The sequence below is a fragment of the Hypomesus nipponensis genome, chromosome 13 (assembly GCF_054491055.1).
Source record: "Hypomesus nipponensis isolate SF chromosome 13, ASM5449105v1, whole genome shotgun sequence".
Taxonomy (NCBI): Eukaryota; Metazoa; Chordata; class Actinopteri; order Osmeriformes; family Osmeridae; genus Hypomesus; species Hypomesus nipponensis.
The window spans coordinates 3,207,868-3,224,631 of record NC_140373.1 but is presented as its reverse complement, the minus strand read 5'-3'; the positions used below and the strand labels follow the sequence as shown (position 1 = coordinate 3,224,631).

The 16,764-nt window shown below is 53.4% G+C and overlaps 1 protein-coding gene across 1 annotated transcript in view; it reads right to left on the bottom strand.

The window, feature by feature from the left end:
* Nucleotides 1-16,764, bottom strand: part of ankfn1b (ankyrin repeat and fibronectin type III domain containing 1b) — a 101,448-nt gene that overhangs the window by 17,448 nt on the left and 67,236 nt on the right. Inside the window, exons 5-7 of the mRNA XM_084670410.1 lie at nucleotides 14,476-14,598; nucleotides 829-1,036; nucleotides 342-549 (exon numbers count right to left, since the gene is read on the bottom strand). Coding sequence (XP_084526536.1) covers nucleotides 342-549; nucleotides 829-1,036; nucleotides 14,476-14,598 — 539 coding nt within the window. The remainder of the gene's footprint in view (nucleotides 1-341; nucleotides 550-828; nucleotides 1,037-14,475; nucleotides 14,599-16,764) is intronic.

Sequence of the window (16,764 nt, the reverse complement as noted above, 5' to 3'; positions counted from 1 at the left end):
TTTTTTACTTCCAAAGTGTGGGAACGTGTTATTGTTGTGAGATGAGGGGTCGTTTGTTTGTTTGTAGTTGTTGCTGTGGCAACAGCTCCTGTCGCCCTGCAGGCGGGCGAGGTTGCCGGGACAGCGGCACAACGTCTTCAATGGTTACCGCGGAGATCTTGTCGGTGGACATTGGTCATTTTGATGACCTGCCCCCACCACATCCCCCCCCCCCACACTCCCCTCCCACATGTCTGAAATCTTTACGACCTTCTAAATTAAAATGTATGTGAATAAAACCGAATGTCCCCATAACCCATATGTGCGGGCATTCCCACACACACACACACACACACACTCACAGTGGGGGCTCTCCTTGGCCCCAGCGCGCAGGAGCAGCTTGGCCATGGGGACGTTGTTGGTCATGATGGCTATGTCCAGGGGCAGGAGGCCCTCACTGTTGGGGGTGTTCAGGTCCAGTTCCTCCAGGCTGTACTGAGACAACAGGAGCTGCACCAGGTCCATCTCCTGGTGCTCCACCGCCTCAAACAGAGCCTCGTTACTCTGAAACTAGGCCGTGGACACACACACACACACATATGAGAAGGACACGCACCGAATGAAAAAAAAAAAAAAAAAAAGCAATGATCAAATAAAAACTTGATATGATATTTACATTTATAAGTGATATAGTCTGGGTAAGTGTTGGTTGTGTATGTTTGCATCTGTCGTGTGTGTGTGGTGTGTGTGTGTGGTGTGTGTGTGTGGTGTGTGTGCTGTGTGTGTGGTGTGTGTGTGCTGTGTGTGTGCTGTGGGTGTGCTGTGTGCGTGCTGTGGGTATCGTCTCACCATGGTGGACTTGCGTAGGCGTTCCTTGTCGCCGCGGCCGGAGACCACGCTGTCTTCCAGCCCCGGGCCGGCCGCGCCCACGCGGAACTTCCCCGACAGGTTCCTGTAGAGGCGGCGTGCGGCGCTGGGAGAGGACAAACTGGCCGCCTTCCTGGTTGGGGGGGGGTGAGGCTCTCGCATCTGCTGGGTCATCTTCGCTGACTCCGCCCTGGGGGAGGAGGAACGTCAGAGGTGAGAGAGAGTGTGTGTGTGTGTGACTTCAATGTGTGCTTCAGGTCTTCATGACCTGCAGAGTGGAGGTAGCCTCAGTCCTTCCTCACGCCCAGGGTCTGCTGAGACCCCTGGCATTAGTGCGGTGGAGATCATCTAGGGGGGTCAGACGGCTGAGCGTTTAGGGAATCGGGCTACCAATCAGAAGGTTGCTGTTTCGATTCCCGGCCCGACATTGTGTCCCTGGGCATGGCACTTCACCCTACTTGTTTTGTGGGGAATGTCCCTGTACTTACTGTAAGTCACTCTGGATAAGAGCGTCTGCTAAATGTAGTTAAGGGCACCATGTTGCAATCAGGTTGGCACAGCCCCCCCCGGCCTTTACGACCATGTTTACCTGAGGAGACAGTATGGTGGTGTCTTGCTGTCTCCTATCTGGGTATGTGGGGTATGCCAGCCATGCTGCCCTTCTCCGAGCTGCCATGGATATGCAGCTATGCAGACAAGAGTGTGTTTCCGGGCCGGGGGGCGGGGGGGGGGGCAGGGGGGCGGGGGGTCTGCGCAGTGCTGGCGCACACACTCAGCCGCAGACGTGGATGTCAGCGAGACTCTCTGAGGCGACGTTGACACAGTCTGTTAGCCCGTCTCACATAGGACAGAGAGACAGGGAGGGGAGACAGGGAGGGGGAGACAGGGAGGGGAAGACAGGGAGAGGGAGACAGGGAGGGGGAGACAGGGAGGGGAAGACAGGGAGAGGGAGACAGGGAGGGGGAGACAGGGAGGGGAAGACAGGGAGAGGGAGACAGGGAGGGGGAGACAGGTAGAGGGAGACAGGGAGGGGGAGACAGGGAGAGGGAGACAGGGAGAGGGAGATAGGGAGGGGGAGACAGGGAGGGGAAGACAGGGAGAGGGAGACAGGGAGGGGAGACAGGGAGGGGGGGACAGGGAGAGGGAGACAGGGAGAGAAAGAAAGATAGAAAGAAAGAAAGAAAGAAAGAAAGAAAAAGAAGTGACACTGTCACACTCTCCCTCCCTCTCCCTCTCTTTCTGTGTCTCTCCTTTCTCAATTAAATTAAATGACATTCAAACCAAGCCAGCTTTACAGACAGTATGTCACACATTCAGACTTTCCCTGGTAGATACGGAAAGTGGACGTTAATCAACATTTGCTTGATTTGCCCATTTGGCTTAAATTGAATTGTGAAAAAGGGCAATAGAGACGAGAGACTCCAAGATGAATCCGTAGGGAAGTGTTTTTAACAACACACAGACACACTCACAAACACACTCACAAACACACACTCACTAGACAGCTGCCAACATCAACATCCTCCAAACATAAAAGACTGCCACGCCGACAGTCGTCTAGCCCCCACAACGAGCACTTTCACTGGGGGCAACCCACGACCTCCCCCCCAATCCCTGGCTCTGTCCCCTGGTCTCCCAGCAGCTGACCCTGGAGCAGTTGGAGCTGTATTAAAGCTTGAATATCAGCATGGATTACAGGGCCCAGACTGATCCCAGATCAGTGACTGGCAGTCTGACAGCAGCATTCCATGTCTCTGTCTCTTTCCAAGTCACTGGCCCTGTCCTGGTCCCTGTTCCGGCCGCTCCCGTTATAGAGGCCTGTTTTTAGCCTGCTCGCGCTCCCTGGGCTAACCTATTCCAGGACAGATAAATGCTGCAGGTATTTCAAATCAGTTTTCCATGGGACGGGGAGATGAAACAGAGATATTTATAATGCTCTCTCTCTCTTTCTCGCTCTCTCTCTTTCTCTCTCTCTGTCTCTGTCTCTCTCTCTCTGTCTCTCTCTCTGTCTCTCTCTGTCTCTCTATCTCTGTCTCTCTCTGTCTCTATCTCTGTCTCTCTATCTCTGTCTCTCTGTCTGTCTCTATCTCTCTCTCTGTCTGTCTCTATCTCTCTGTCTGTCTCTATCTTTCTCTCTGTCTCTCTCTCTCTGTCTATCTCTGTCTCTCTGTCTCTATCTCTGTCTCTCTGTCTGTCTCTATCTGTCTCTCTGTCTCTCTCTCTGTCTCTCTATCTCTGTCTCTCTGTCTCTATCTCTGTCTCTCTGTCTGTCTCTATCTCTCTCTCTGTCTCTCTCTCTGTCTCTCTATCTCTGTCTCTATCTCTGTCTCTCTGTCTGTCTCTATCTCTTTCTCTCACTCTCTGTCTGTCTCTCTCTCTCCCCATATCTATTTCAAAGGGAGGAATTTTCGGAGGAATCTTATTGTTAGTTGTCCGAGATTGAACAGACGTGGACCGCCACTCTCTGACAACATTTGCTTCATCAGAAGTGTGTGTAGGTGTGTGTGTGCGGCATGTGTGTGTGTGTGTGCGCTTTGAAGGACAGGAACAGGCACTGCTTTCAAACAATGGATGTGTACATGACCCTCCCACTGCTAAGACAGGCGGTGACAGGAGCGAGGGGTTTCATCTGAGAGGAATCACCCAGAGAAGAGGGTCCCACAGGAGGGCCATGTCTGGTCCACTCCTCTACACACCAGGCATCCACACCTCTAACACCTGTCAGGAGGAACATCACAGTAGCTCTCCCACACACACGCACACACACACACACACACACACACACAGGGTTCTTGCCTTTTAACATGGTCGGTGCAGGAAACAGTCCTACTGTGAAGTAAAGCCTTCCCTAACCCAGGGGTCATGTTCAACCCCTTACCAAGCCCACATCAAACAAGTCAGCTCATACAGATATAGATATGGACACACGCACACACACACATATATCCTCAAACACACACATACACACAATGTAAACACACATAACCTCAATCACACACACACACACACAATGTAAAGACGCACTCATCCACACACACATACATGCATACCCCCCCCCCCCCACGCAGACACACAGACACAGTATTTGGGACAGCCAGAGAGCTGAAAGGTCAGCCAGGATGTGACACAAGTTAAGGATCCCCCCTCCTGTGACCTGTCTCCCCCTCTCCCTGTCTCCCTCTCCCTGTCTCCTCCTCCTGTAACCTGCCTCCCCCTCTCCCTGTCTCCCCCTCCCTGTCTCCCTCTCCCTGTCTCCCTCTCCCTGTCTCCCCCTCCCTGTCTCCTCCTCCTGTAACCTGCCTCCCCCTCTCCCTGTCTCCCCCTCCCTGTCTCCTCCTCCTGTAACCTGCCTCCCCCTCTCCCTGTCTCCCCCTCCCTGTCTCCTCCTCCTGTAACCTGCCTCCCCCTCTCCCTGTCTCCCCCTCCCTGTCTCCTCCTCCTGTAACCTGCCTCCCCCTCTCCCTGTCTCCCCCTCCCTGTCTCCTCCTCCTGTAACCTGCCTCCCCCTCTCCCTGTCTCCCCCTCCCTGTCTCCTCCTCCTGTAACCTGCCTCCCCCTCTCCCTGTCTCCCCCTCCCTGTCTCCTCCTCCTGTAACCTGCCTCCCCCTCTCCCTGTCTCCCCCTCCCTGTCTCCTCCTCCTGTAACCTGTCTCCCCCTCTCCCAGTCTCCCCCTCCCTGTCTCCTCCTCCTGTAACCTGTCTCCCCCTCTCCCTGTCTCCCCCTCCCTGTCTCCTCCTCCTGTAACCTGCCTCCCCCTCTCCCTGTCTCCCCCTCCCTGTCTCCTCCTCCTGTAACCTGTCTCCCCCTCTCCCTGTCTCCCCCTCCCTGTCTCCCCCTCCCTGTCTCCTCCTCCTGTAACCTGTCTCCCCCTCTCCCTGTCTCCCTCTCCCTGTCTCCCCCTCCCTGTCTCCCTCTCCCTGTCTCCCTCTCCCTGTCTCCCTGTCCCCCTCTCCCTGTCTCCCTGTCTCCCCCTCTCCCTGTCTCCCCCTCCCTATCCCCCCCTCCCTCCCACTCACATCTTCCACCCCCCCCCCCCGCTCCAGGTCTCCCAGACCAGCTATGTGCTGACAGGATGGCCCCTCCAAACCAGACCAGCTATGTGCTGACAGGATGGCCCCTCCACACCAGACCAGCTATGTGACAGGATGGCCCCTCCAAACCAGACCAGCTATGTGCTGACAGGATGGCCCCTCCACACCAGACCAGCTATGTGACAGGATGGCCCCTCCAAACCAAGCCAGGCTGCTGCCACAGGCCTCCATAACTCTCTGCTGGCCACTCTACAGGACGGGGAGGGGGGGGATGAAGCTCACGTGTGTGTCTGTGTGTGTGTGTCTGTGTGTGTGTGTGTGTGTGTATGTGTCTGAATTGAGAGGGTCAGTATGAAATGCAATGTCAGATGCAGAGTCAATCGTTGTCAATGATTACCAGACAGAGGAAGAGAGAGGTGGGGGGAGAGAGAGACGGGGGGGAGACAGAAAGGACAGGAGAGGGTTGAAGGGGAGATCAGAAAGGCAGACAGGGGGAAGGATAGAGGGGGTGGGGAGAGAAAGCTAGACACAGAGAGAGAGAGAGAGAGAGAGAGAGAGAGAGAGAGAGAGAGAGAGAGAGAGAGAGAGAGAGAGAGAGAGAGAGAGAGAGAGAGAGAGAGAGAGAGAGAGAGAGAGAGAGAGAGAGAGAGAGAGAGAGAGAGAGAGAGAGAGAGAGAGAGAGAGAGATGGGGGGCCAGAGAGATGTGGACTCTGTTGGCTGCTCTAAATGTGTCTGGTAGAAGGAAATTCTGAAATCTGATTCTTGGCACCAGACAGGCTGGAGGCAGGCTGGACTGGCTCGCGATTGCAGGAAGGGAGGGTATGGGTGAGAGTTACGGAAGATGGAGAGAGAAAGGTGGAGAGAGAAAGGTGGAGAGGGAAAGAGAGGGGGGAGAAAAGAGGAGAGATGTAGAGTGAGAGGAGAACAGGACAGATGGAAAGAGAGACTGAGTGTGTGTGTGTGTGTGTGTGAGGGCGAGAGAGATGGAGAGAGAGACAGAGAGTGTGTTTGTGTGTGTGTGAGGGCGAGAGAGATGGATAGGAGAGAGAGAGAGAGAGAGAGAGAGAGAGAAAGAGAGACAGAAAGAGAGAGAGGAAGAAAGAGAGAAAGAGAGGAGGGGGGCAGTGTTACTAGGGCCCACATAGTTTCCCCCTGCTGGTTCTTATCTGCTATTAGGCAACCTGGAGCCACGCTAACCCTCTGACCCACAGCCGTCGGCATGGCAACACAACAAAACGCAGACAGCGAGCATGCGCGCTTACTTACACCCACACGTGCATCAGTGCGCTTACGAAAACACACACACACGCACAAGAATCCAGCCTTCATGGGGTAGCATGTGTAGAATGCCTGGCAGACCCTCCACTGGTGCAGAGCCTATCTGTGTGGAGGCCTGCCTGCTGTGCTGGGGCAGCGGGGAACGCTACTGACAGACTGCCTGCCAGTCACTGACCTCAGATCAGTCTGGGCCATGGAATGGCCATGCTGATGTTCAAGCTTTAATACAGCTCCAACTGCTCCAGGATCAGCCTCTGGGAGACCAGGGGACAGGAGGGTACCGTAGCAGCAGTAGAGTGCAGCTAGGTCTGATGACTCACACTCACACACACTCACGCTCACACACCTGAGATTATGTTTGAGTGGATGGGGCATCAACACGCGAGGGGAGTTTATGTGTGTGTATGTTCGGCATTGCCCCAAAGGCTGCAGTGTTACCCAGGCACTGTGGTGGAGACTTGGAGCGTGGCCTGCTCTGGGCCTTCCACCATGAAGAGAATCTCACCTCTGTCCTCCGTCTTAAAGTTCCTCTGACTTTTGCTGTCTCTCAACCACGCTCTCTCTCTGCTTCCTTTTCCTATCTCCCTCCCCCCCTCTCTATATCTCTTTCACCCCTCCCTCCAAACCCTCACTGACTCTGCCCCCCCCCCCCCCAGGGAGAAGACAAGAAGAAAGAGCTTTGAGCTGCTCTGTCTGTTTAATCTTTGAAGTGGGCTTGCAGGGCCTGCCACCTGTTGGCTGTGTGTGTGTGTGTGTGTGCGTGTGGAGAGAGAGAGGGGTAGGGTTGGTTTAGGTAAATCTCCCTAATTTTGATGAGCAGAGACAACAGTGAGTAGCCATGAGGCAGGGGGGGATGGGTGGGGGAGGGGGCTAGAGAAACGTTCTCAGGAGGGGGGGCTTCAAGGTGGGCGCTTCACACACACACACAGACACACACACTCCTCCCTCCCACTCTGGAGCTTGGTGACACACTGTCTCCCGCGGCGACAGTGGGCCCAGCCTGGGTGTCTCCAGGACTTGTGTGTGTGTGCGTGTGCATGCGTGTGTGTGCGCGCCACACACCAAAGGGGTCTGGGCCCTGGATCTCCCCAGTCCGCCATATGCCACCCACCCAGGGGGGGTGGCGACCCCGGCCCATTGACTCGGGTGGAGAGCCACCAGTTGGTGTATTCTCTCACGGACGCCGGGCGCCATGACGCCATGTTTAAGTCCCACGGCCGTAGATCTGGGAGACAGGAGAGGAGGGAGGGAGGCTGGGAGAGAGAGACAGGAGAGAGGGAGGCAGAGAGAGAGACAGGAGAGAGGGAGGCTGGGAGAGAGAGACAGGAGAGAGGGAGGCAGGGAGAGAGAGACAGGAGAGGAGGGAGGGAGGCTGGGAGAGAGAGACAGGAGAGAGGGAGGCAGAGAGAGAGACAGGAGAGAGGGAGGCAGGGAGAGAGAGACAGGAGAGAGGGAGGCAGGGAGAGAGAGACAGGAGAGGAGGGAGGGAGGCTGGGAGAGAGAGACAGGAGAGAGGGAGGCAGGGAGAGAGAGACAGGAGAGGAGGGAGGGAGGCTGGGAGAGAGAGACAGGAGAGAGGGAGGCAGGGAGAGAGAGACAGGAGAGGAGGGAGGGAGGCTGGGAGAGAGAGACAGGAGAGAGGGAGGCAGGGAGAGAGAGACAGGAGAGAGGGAGGCAGGGAGAGAGACAGGAGAGAGGGAGGCAGGGAGAGAGAGACAGGAGAGGAGGGAGGGAGGCTGGGAGAGAGAGACAGGAGAGAGGGAGGCAGGGAGAGAGAGACAGGAGAGAGGGAGGCAGGGAGAGAGAGACAGGAGAGAGGGAGGCAGGGAGAGAGAGACAGGAACAGAGAGACGCTGCAGCGTGTGCGTGCGTGCGTGTGTCTCGGGCCTGGTGAGCGAGCGTCTTCACGTCTCCTGTCTCCTCCCAGCGTCCAGGCTGCCGTCCCGCAGAGACACATCAACACAGAAGAGGTGGGCTGTTGTTGGAGCCGTGCCCCGGGGGGGGAAACGAGAGACGGGCTGGCGAGGTGCTGGGGGGCCCTGGGCCTCCCTGTGGGGGTTGGGGTTAGGGCCTGGGTGAACACACAGCTCACACACACAGCTCACACACGCAGCTCACACACACAGCTCACACACACAGCTCACACACACAGCTCACACACGCAAAGATAAACACAGGCACATGAACAGTTACAGGCACTCACTCACACACACACAACTACAAATGCAAATGATTGTCCATGCGCGCACACACACACAGACACACATGCATACACACATTTTGCTCCTACACAAGCACCATGCACACACACCCTGGTAAAATCATTCATGACCCTATTAAGGGCTGCTAGCTGGGGCAGGGATGCTGACTGGGGCAGGGATGCTAGCTGGGGCAGGGATGCTAGCTGGGGCAGGGATGCTGACTGGGGCAGGGATGCTGGCTGGGGCAGGGATGCTGACTGGGGCAGGGATGCTGACTGGGGCAGGGATGCTGACTGGGGCAGGGCTGCTAGCTGGGGCAGGGCTGCTAGCTGGGGCAGGGATGCTAGCTGGGGCAGGGATGCTGACTGGGCAGGGATGCTAGCTGGGGCAGGGCTGCTAGCTGGGGCAGGGCTGCTAGCTGGGCCAGGCAGGACAGCAGCAGAGCTGGATATGTTGCACTACCTGAGTCTTTACATGTTCAAGTATTAAACTGTTTCCCAGACAACTTGCAAACCGCAAGTTTCTCTTGGGCCTCACATTCACTTTTTGACTTTGGGCCTTCCGGTTTCTATCTTAGTTCTCACCATCTCTTTCTCAACCTCTCTCTCTCTCTCCCTTTCCCTCCCTCCCTCCCTCCCTCGCCCCCTCCCCCCCCCTGCCCCCCCTCCGCTGAATGGAGGTCTTTGGTGGAAACCTGAGTTCGTCTGGGACCCAGGACATAAATCACCTGACTGCCATCACAGCATCCACACTGCAGCTCGTCTCGGGGTGTGTGTGTACGTGTGTGTGTGTGTGTCTGTACATGTGTGTGTGTCTGTACATGTGTGTGTGTGTGAAAGACAGGGCTCCCCCCTGTGGCCTGGTGCTAACTCCAGCAGGGCCCGCAGGCCCCCGGCCCGGTGAGACAGAACCCTGCCCCACACAGCCAGCACACTGCAGCCAGACCCGCACCAGCACCCCCCTGCCAACCCCCTCCAACACCACCAGGACAGACACATCCACTCCCTGCTCAGACCCGCACCAGCACCCCCCTGCCAACCCCCTCCAACACCACCAGGACAGACACATCCACTCCCTGCTCAGACCCGCTCCCCCTCAGCGGTGTCTTACAGCTGCTCACCCAGGCCCGGGGGCACAGACCCCTAGACCTGGCTGGAGGGTACTTCTAATGGATCCTCTCCCTCACACAGTACTCCAGGAGAGGCCCCCTTGCCCCAGCGTCTAGGAGACAGGCCCTCTCCCCAGCCTTCATCACAAACAGTGCTCCTAGGCCTCAGCTAGCAGAGAGCAGAGTGTGTAGGATGACGAGGGAGCCCAGAGCTCCAGTGAACTTCCTCGCCGGCCCTTCATGTCTGAACTGACACCCCCTCCGAAACAGAAGAAAGAAAAAGAAAGGAATATTCAAACAAATTAGAACCAAATGAGTGAAGCAGCGCTCTGTCCAGAAGTGCTTTACACCCCGTCCCCTCGAGCCTTGGGCTGCTTTTTCCACCCAGACTTTTCCTTGAGCCTCTTGCTTTTTTTCCCCCCCTTTTGTGCAAAATTCATGTGGATTAGCGCTTGACATTAGCATCTCCTCAACTAAATGCTAACCATAACAAATATGTTGTGATGGTGTGCGTGTATTTGTGCATGTGCATTTGTGTGTGGTGGACTTAGTGTGTGAGTGTTTATGAGGAATTAGTGGGAACGATTTTTTGTACGTGCGAGGGGGAGTCAGTTAATGTTTGTGTGTGTGTAAATATATAGTGAAAGAGGGGGGGGCGGGGTCTGTTTCACTTCTGACATTCAAGTAAGACGTCATCTGAGTTAGCTGTCAACACAGGGGCATCACACAGGACTGAGAGGCACCAAGCGAGGCCCAGAGAAGAAAGGCTTTGAACCAGGCAGTAACGCATGGCACACACACACACACACCCACACACACACACCCACACACACACACCCACACACACACACACACACACACACACATCCACACACACACACCCACACACACACACATCCACACACACACACCCACACACACACACCCACACACACACACACCCACACACACACACCCACACACACACACCCACACACACACACACCCACACACACACACCCACACACACACACCCACACACACACACACACACACACACATCCACACACACACACCCACACACACACCCACACACACACACATCCACACACACACCCACACACACACCCACACACACACACATCCACACACACACACCCACACACACACACACACACACACACATCCACACACACACCCACACACACACACATCCACACACACACATCCACACACACACCCACACACACACACCCACACACACTGATTTGATTTGGCGCCACACTCCTCAGATCTAAACCTTGAAAATCTCTTTTCAATTTCAAGGATCCATTTGCAATAAGATTTGGTTTAGAAATCTGAATTGTAATGTACATTTCGGTGTTGAAGTACTTATATAGCCTATACTCTGGGGGCATATTGCAGGGGAATGTTATGGGAAATGGAGATTGTTGGACAGGACTCATGGCGGCAGCTTCCATTGTACTCCTGGGCATGGCTGAGGGCTGAAGCAGGGAGGAGAGAGAGGGATCAGTTCTCATTAGCTCTCGTCCAGCCCAAATCCACAGCCCAGCTCCACACCTCCCTTCCCCGAGTCCAGCCAGCAGTAGGACCATGCGGGGGGAGGGCTTCCTGGCATCATGTCATGTTCAGAAGAGCACCAGGAACTGTGGACGTGCTCTACAGATGTCCCTTGTGAACAAGCACAGGCCTATCTAAAACAGAATGGAGATGTGAAGCCCAGAGAATTGGGCTGAAACACCCATGGGAGACATTTTCTTTCCGCAGTACACAGTAGGCTGTGTCGCTGGAATAATGTTGCGACGGGGTTGTGAGGTATGGTAACTGGTGCTCCCCTCTGAAACGTTTGTGGGACAGGCTCCATGTAGAACTAGCCTGAGGACATGAGAGCTTCTCTCAGACCTGATTAACAGTGATGGTTTCCTGACAAAGCAATTCAATATGCTCCACGCTACTAGACATCTCAAGTGGGGGTGCAGAGAGAAAAGAAAAGAGAAAGGAGCGAGACGGAGAGGCGGGAGAGTGGGAGAGAGAGGGGAGAAGTGAGGGGGAGAGAGAGAGAGAGAGAGAGAGAGAGAGAGAGAGAGAGAGAGAGAGAGAGAGAGAGAGAGAGAGAGAGAGAGAGAGAGAGAGAGAGAGAGAAAAGGAGAAGAAAATGAAACAATTAAAACAAGAGAGAAACAATTAGAGCTAGAGGAGAAAAAGAGAGACATAGAAATGAGAGAGTCAGCCTCCACGCACCACTGATCCCCCTCCCCCTCCCCGGACGTCCCTCCAGAGCCCATTTACTATGATTACCAATAACAATAACTGAAAACATTATCTTTTATGATCTCGTTCTCCCAGGACCTACCCAGGCCCCTGGAGACTTTGATAAAGCTACAAAACAGCTATTTTTTCAACCGTGAGCCTGATTCCCCCAGTTCTGGCTGCCTGCAATAGCTGTCTGTTGTTCCCCTACCTGGCATAAGTCCACTGCAAATGGCCCTCTAAATGGAATGGTAATTCTTGGAATGGTCCAAACATTCCAGCATAATTAAAAAAGGTTGTCCAAAGATTCTTGGTTCATAGTGTCAAAGGATGGTTGGTTTATTTTGGAATGATTGGCGAGCTTGAAAGACACAGATTGTACAGTGATCAAATTAACATTTAAGTCTCTTTAAAGGCAACACTTTCAGATAAATAACTATTATTTAGCGTTACTTTATTTGCTATCTAAACAACGATCCAACAAGATTCTTATCTGTCTTGATGTATTGTATTTTGGGTTAAAAGTCTTTTCTTTCGCAAAATAGATGGAAAAAAAAAACAACAACAAAAACAAGCTAAGAATGTGAACAATCCAAATAACAATCCAAACATGTGAATAATGGAGGGATGGTTTGATCCTGCTGGTGCGCGTGTATTCTTGTGTGTTTGGGGGCTGACTGTACACTCCAGACAGACCAGGCTTCATCCCAGGAGCCTGTCTGGCCCGACTCACCCCCTCCAGTGCCCTGACTCAGACCTAACCCCCGAGTCTCGACGCTCGTGCCCGGTTTGTGATGTCACTAAAGGGCCGGTCGGTCGGGTTTTAACAACCGTCGCTCCCCCAGAACTGATCTGAATCCAACTGGAGCGCCGCGCCCACTCGTCAACAGGAACGTCCAATCTCCCCACTGTGCTTTCATTAAACCCAGGCCACATCAGTCAAGCGCTGAACTTTACAGACCAGGTCCCTGCCGTAGGAGCAGAGCAAACCAGGAGAAGAACAGGACCTCACACCGCAGTGGTGCTCACACATTTAACAACGCACCTCGGAAACGCTGGACCACACATCGCAGGGCTGGTCATGGTCGACCACACACTAGACCTTGAAAGACCCACTGAAGACCTGCAGGAAACTCACATCAGGCCACACGCTGGAGCAGACCTCAGAGAACCTCACATCAGGCCACACGCTGGAGCAGACCTCAGAGAACCTCACATCAGGCCACACTGTGAAGCAGACCTCAGAGAACCTCACATCAGGCCACACGCTAAAGCAGACCTCAGAGAACCTCACATCAGGCCACACTGTGAAGCAGACCTCAGAGAACCTCACATCAGGCCACACTGAAGCAGACCTCAGAGAACCTCACATCAGGACACACTGAAGCAGACCTCAGAGAACCTCACATCAGGACACACTGTGAAGCAGACCTCAGAGAACCTCACATCAGGACACACTGTGAAGCAGACCTCAGAGAACCTCACATCAGGCCACACGCTGGAGCAGACCTCAGAGAACCTCACATCAGGCCACACTCTGAAGCAGACCTCAGAGAACCTCACATCAGGCCACACGCTAAAGCAGACCTCAGAGAACCTCACATCAGGCCACACTGTGAAGCAGACCTCAGAGAACCTCACATCAGGCCACACTGAAGCAGACCTCAGAGAACCTCACATCAGGCCACACTGTGAAGCAGACCTCAGAGAACCTCACATCAGGCCACACTGAAGCAGACCTCAGAGAACCTCACATCAGGACACACTGAAGCAGACCTCAGAGAACCTCACATCAGGACACACTGTGAAGCAGACCTCAGAGAACCTCACATCAGGACACACTGTGAAGCAGACCTCAGAGAACCTCACATCAGGCCACACGCTGGAGCAGACCTCAGAGAACCTCACATCAGGCCACACTCTGAAGCAGACCTCAGAGAACCTCACATCAGGCCACACGCTAAAGCAGACCTCAGAGAACCTCACATCAGGCCACACTGTGAAGCAGACCTCAGAGAACCTCACATCAGGCCACACTGTGAAGCAGACCTCAGAGAACCTCACATCAGGACACACTGTGAAGCAGACCTCAGAGAACCTCACATCAGGACACACTGTGAAGCAGACCTCAGAGAACCTCACATCAGGCCACACGCTGGAGCAGACCTCAGAGAACCTCACATCAGGCCACACTCTGAAGCAGACCTCAGAGAACCTCACATCAGGCCACACGCTAAAGCAGACCTCAGAGAACCTCACATCAGGCCACACTGTGAAGCAGACCTCAGAGAACCTCACATCAGGCCACACGCTAAAGCAGACCTCAGAGAACCTCACACCTGAAGCCCAGAAACCAGATCCTGCTGCTTCCCCTCAGACAGCTAGAGAACCTGGAATGTGAACAGTTGGACCTTGTTGCAGTTGGCGAAATGAAGTGTGAGATACTTTTCAGCCCTTGATATTTCCCAGTGGTGAAAAGTGTTGGAGCCAGGTGGACAGACAGAAGGATGTGTGGGTACTCTAACGAGTGGATGTTATGAGTTTAAGTGCAGAAGAGATATGGATGGAGCGAGAGAGAGAAAGATAGATGATTGAGAAGGACTAACATGAGTGGGGCAGAAGAGCAGACTGGCAATGGAAGAGACTTCATTGAGAGTTCTCTTACCTAATTCTCAAAAGGCCTTATCAAACTCGCCCACACACACATCCCCCCCGCCCCCCCAATCAGGCTTTGCCGGAGCAGATTGCAGAGGTCTTACCAGTCCAGACTGAGGGAACGGCGTCTGTAGGACTGGGGTCTGTCCAGGGTAGTCTTCTCTGGTTTGGCCTGCCGGTCCTTCAGGGATAAGCGATGCGTGAACTTGGAGATGCCGGACTCGGGTCTGCAGGAAGGTAACACACGAAGGGAGAAACACCAGGGTTAGTACTGTGCTGTGTTCTATGCTGAGTCTGGATATGCATATTAAATATAATATTATACTGTCAATGTTTCCTGGGAAAACAAATCCAGCACATTTCATGGAAAGCCGAACATCACTTCCTGTTGACTGCCGGCATAAGTCATCAAATAGGAATATATCAAATATTTAAAATCTTGTGTCTTGGAGCACCGATGTCCCTGCCAGTGCTGTCTGTTTATATTGAAATCTGAAAGTAATTTGGCAACAATATTTCTCCTTTTGCAGCCAACGTTGAGTTGATGAGTTTTTGCTCAGTGGTGCTGGTGTGGAGGCATCTTGGAAAGCAGGCCAGACTCTGGTTTATATCAAAGAGAAAACCCCTTCACACGCCACACTGACCCGTGCTGCCCCATGGGACATCACTATGTCATGTGCCTGCTCTCAGGTAAGCCTTTTGTCAACACAATATAACATTTTAACTAGTGAGCTGGGGACACAATAGTTTCATCCTCAGTTCAGGTGTTCTATTAAGCCTACAAAGAAGGCACACTTTCAAATCCCGTATTTGAGAAACCAAAAGTCACTAAGCCATTAAGATTTTGTGTCTCACACACACACACACACACACACATACACACACACTTGTTTCCATTGTATTATAAAATCATCATCGTCTGTGAGGGTGACTCTCTCGCAGCCCTCTGCACGGACACACACACACGCAAGCAAGCAAGCACACACGCACAAACCTCCTTTAACCTACTGCCAAAAAGTGTTTTAGTCTACATGGCAAGCTCTGTTTGACAGAAACTGCATGGGTGAATGGATGTGAAGTAGCACACTCTACAGCAAGGCATGCAATATTACTCAGACAGACAGACAGATAGGTTAACTTCCATTTCAGCATGTTCAGCCTTTAGATTTAGTACACATAAGCCCTTCCAGAGAAGAGATGTCCATCTGAGGGTTAGGGTTAAATCATGACATGATTCTGAAACTTTTAATTAGATTGTTTGTTAGTTCCCTGTCAGGCTTCGTTAATCAACTCTATTTGAACAGCGAATCATGTCAAGCGAAAAGTGTTTTATTCCAGATTGGCTGTTGTGTTTTTTATGGTTTCACCAGTTGAGCCTCGTTGCGTCTGCGTGTCCCCTGACATCATGCCAGTCTTCCTCTGGACAGGCCTCGCTCCAGTCCCCCACCTCCTTCTCCTCCACATCTTCCCTCCTTCCACCACTGGTTCCCAACTTCCCATCGCCAAGTCCAAACCCCACAGTGGACCCCGGAAACAAAAGGCATACTTTCCAGTATGAATCATCTCTGAAAGCTGTGGGATTCTGGTCGGATGGCAGGCTAATTGATGGGAGATTTGGCCTGGCCTGGGCTCTCCCCATCAGTGGTTAATCTGATTAGTGACACCACCGGCCGCTGTCAGCTCCCGCGATAGCAGTCATCTATCTGCTGACTGGGAGAGGGGAGGGGGGGGACGGGGGCGTCGAACACGGCGACGGACAGAAAGACGGATATGCGTTCATTCATTGAGCAAACCCCTCGTGCTTTGTTACAGTACGCGTTTGTGCTGAGCGATGATGATGAATGGCGTCGATGTTGACACATCACCGGGCAAGAAAAGGCCCTGGAGTTAGTTCCAGGCTCTGCCAGGGAAGCTGCCTCCGAGTCTGATCCCGCTTCGTTCACAGCCGTTAAGGGTCTATGACTCAGGTGGCATGGGTGGAAGGTCCTGGGAAAACAGTGAATGAACCAGGAGTTTCCTTGGGAGGTGATAACGGGCAGATGAGGCGGGGGGGGGGGGTATCAACAGAGGGGGCAGAAGTACATAGTGGACAGTATCTGGTTCCTCCAGCTTCCTCCTCTTCTGGCTGCTAGTCCTGCAGCTGTTCCAAATGACATCACTAGGACATGCACCCTGTGATGATGTAATGCCCTGTGATGACCTTGGAGCTGGCCTCAAAGTGTGAGTGTGTGTGTGTGTGCGTGGGTGTTGTGTGTGTGTGTGTGTGTGTTGTGTGTGTGTGTGTGTGTATGGGGGGGGGATGAGAAAAGCAGCTTGTCTGATCTCAGTGACTTACAAGTAATTGCTTTTTTAATGACTTTGATTTGAATAGTTTCTTTGACTAAATGGCTCAA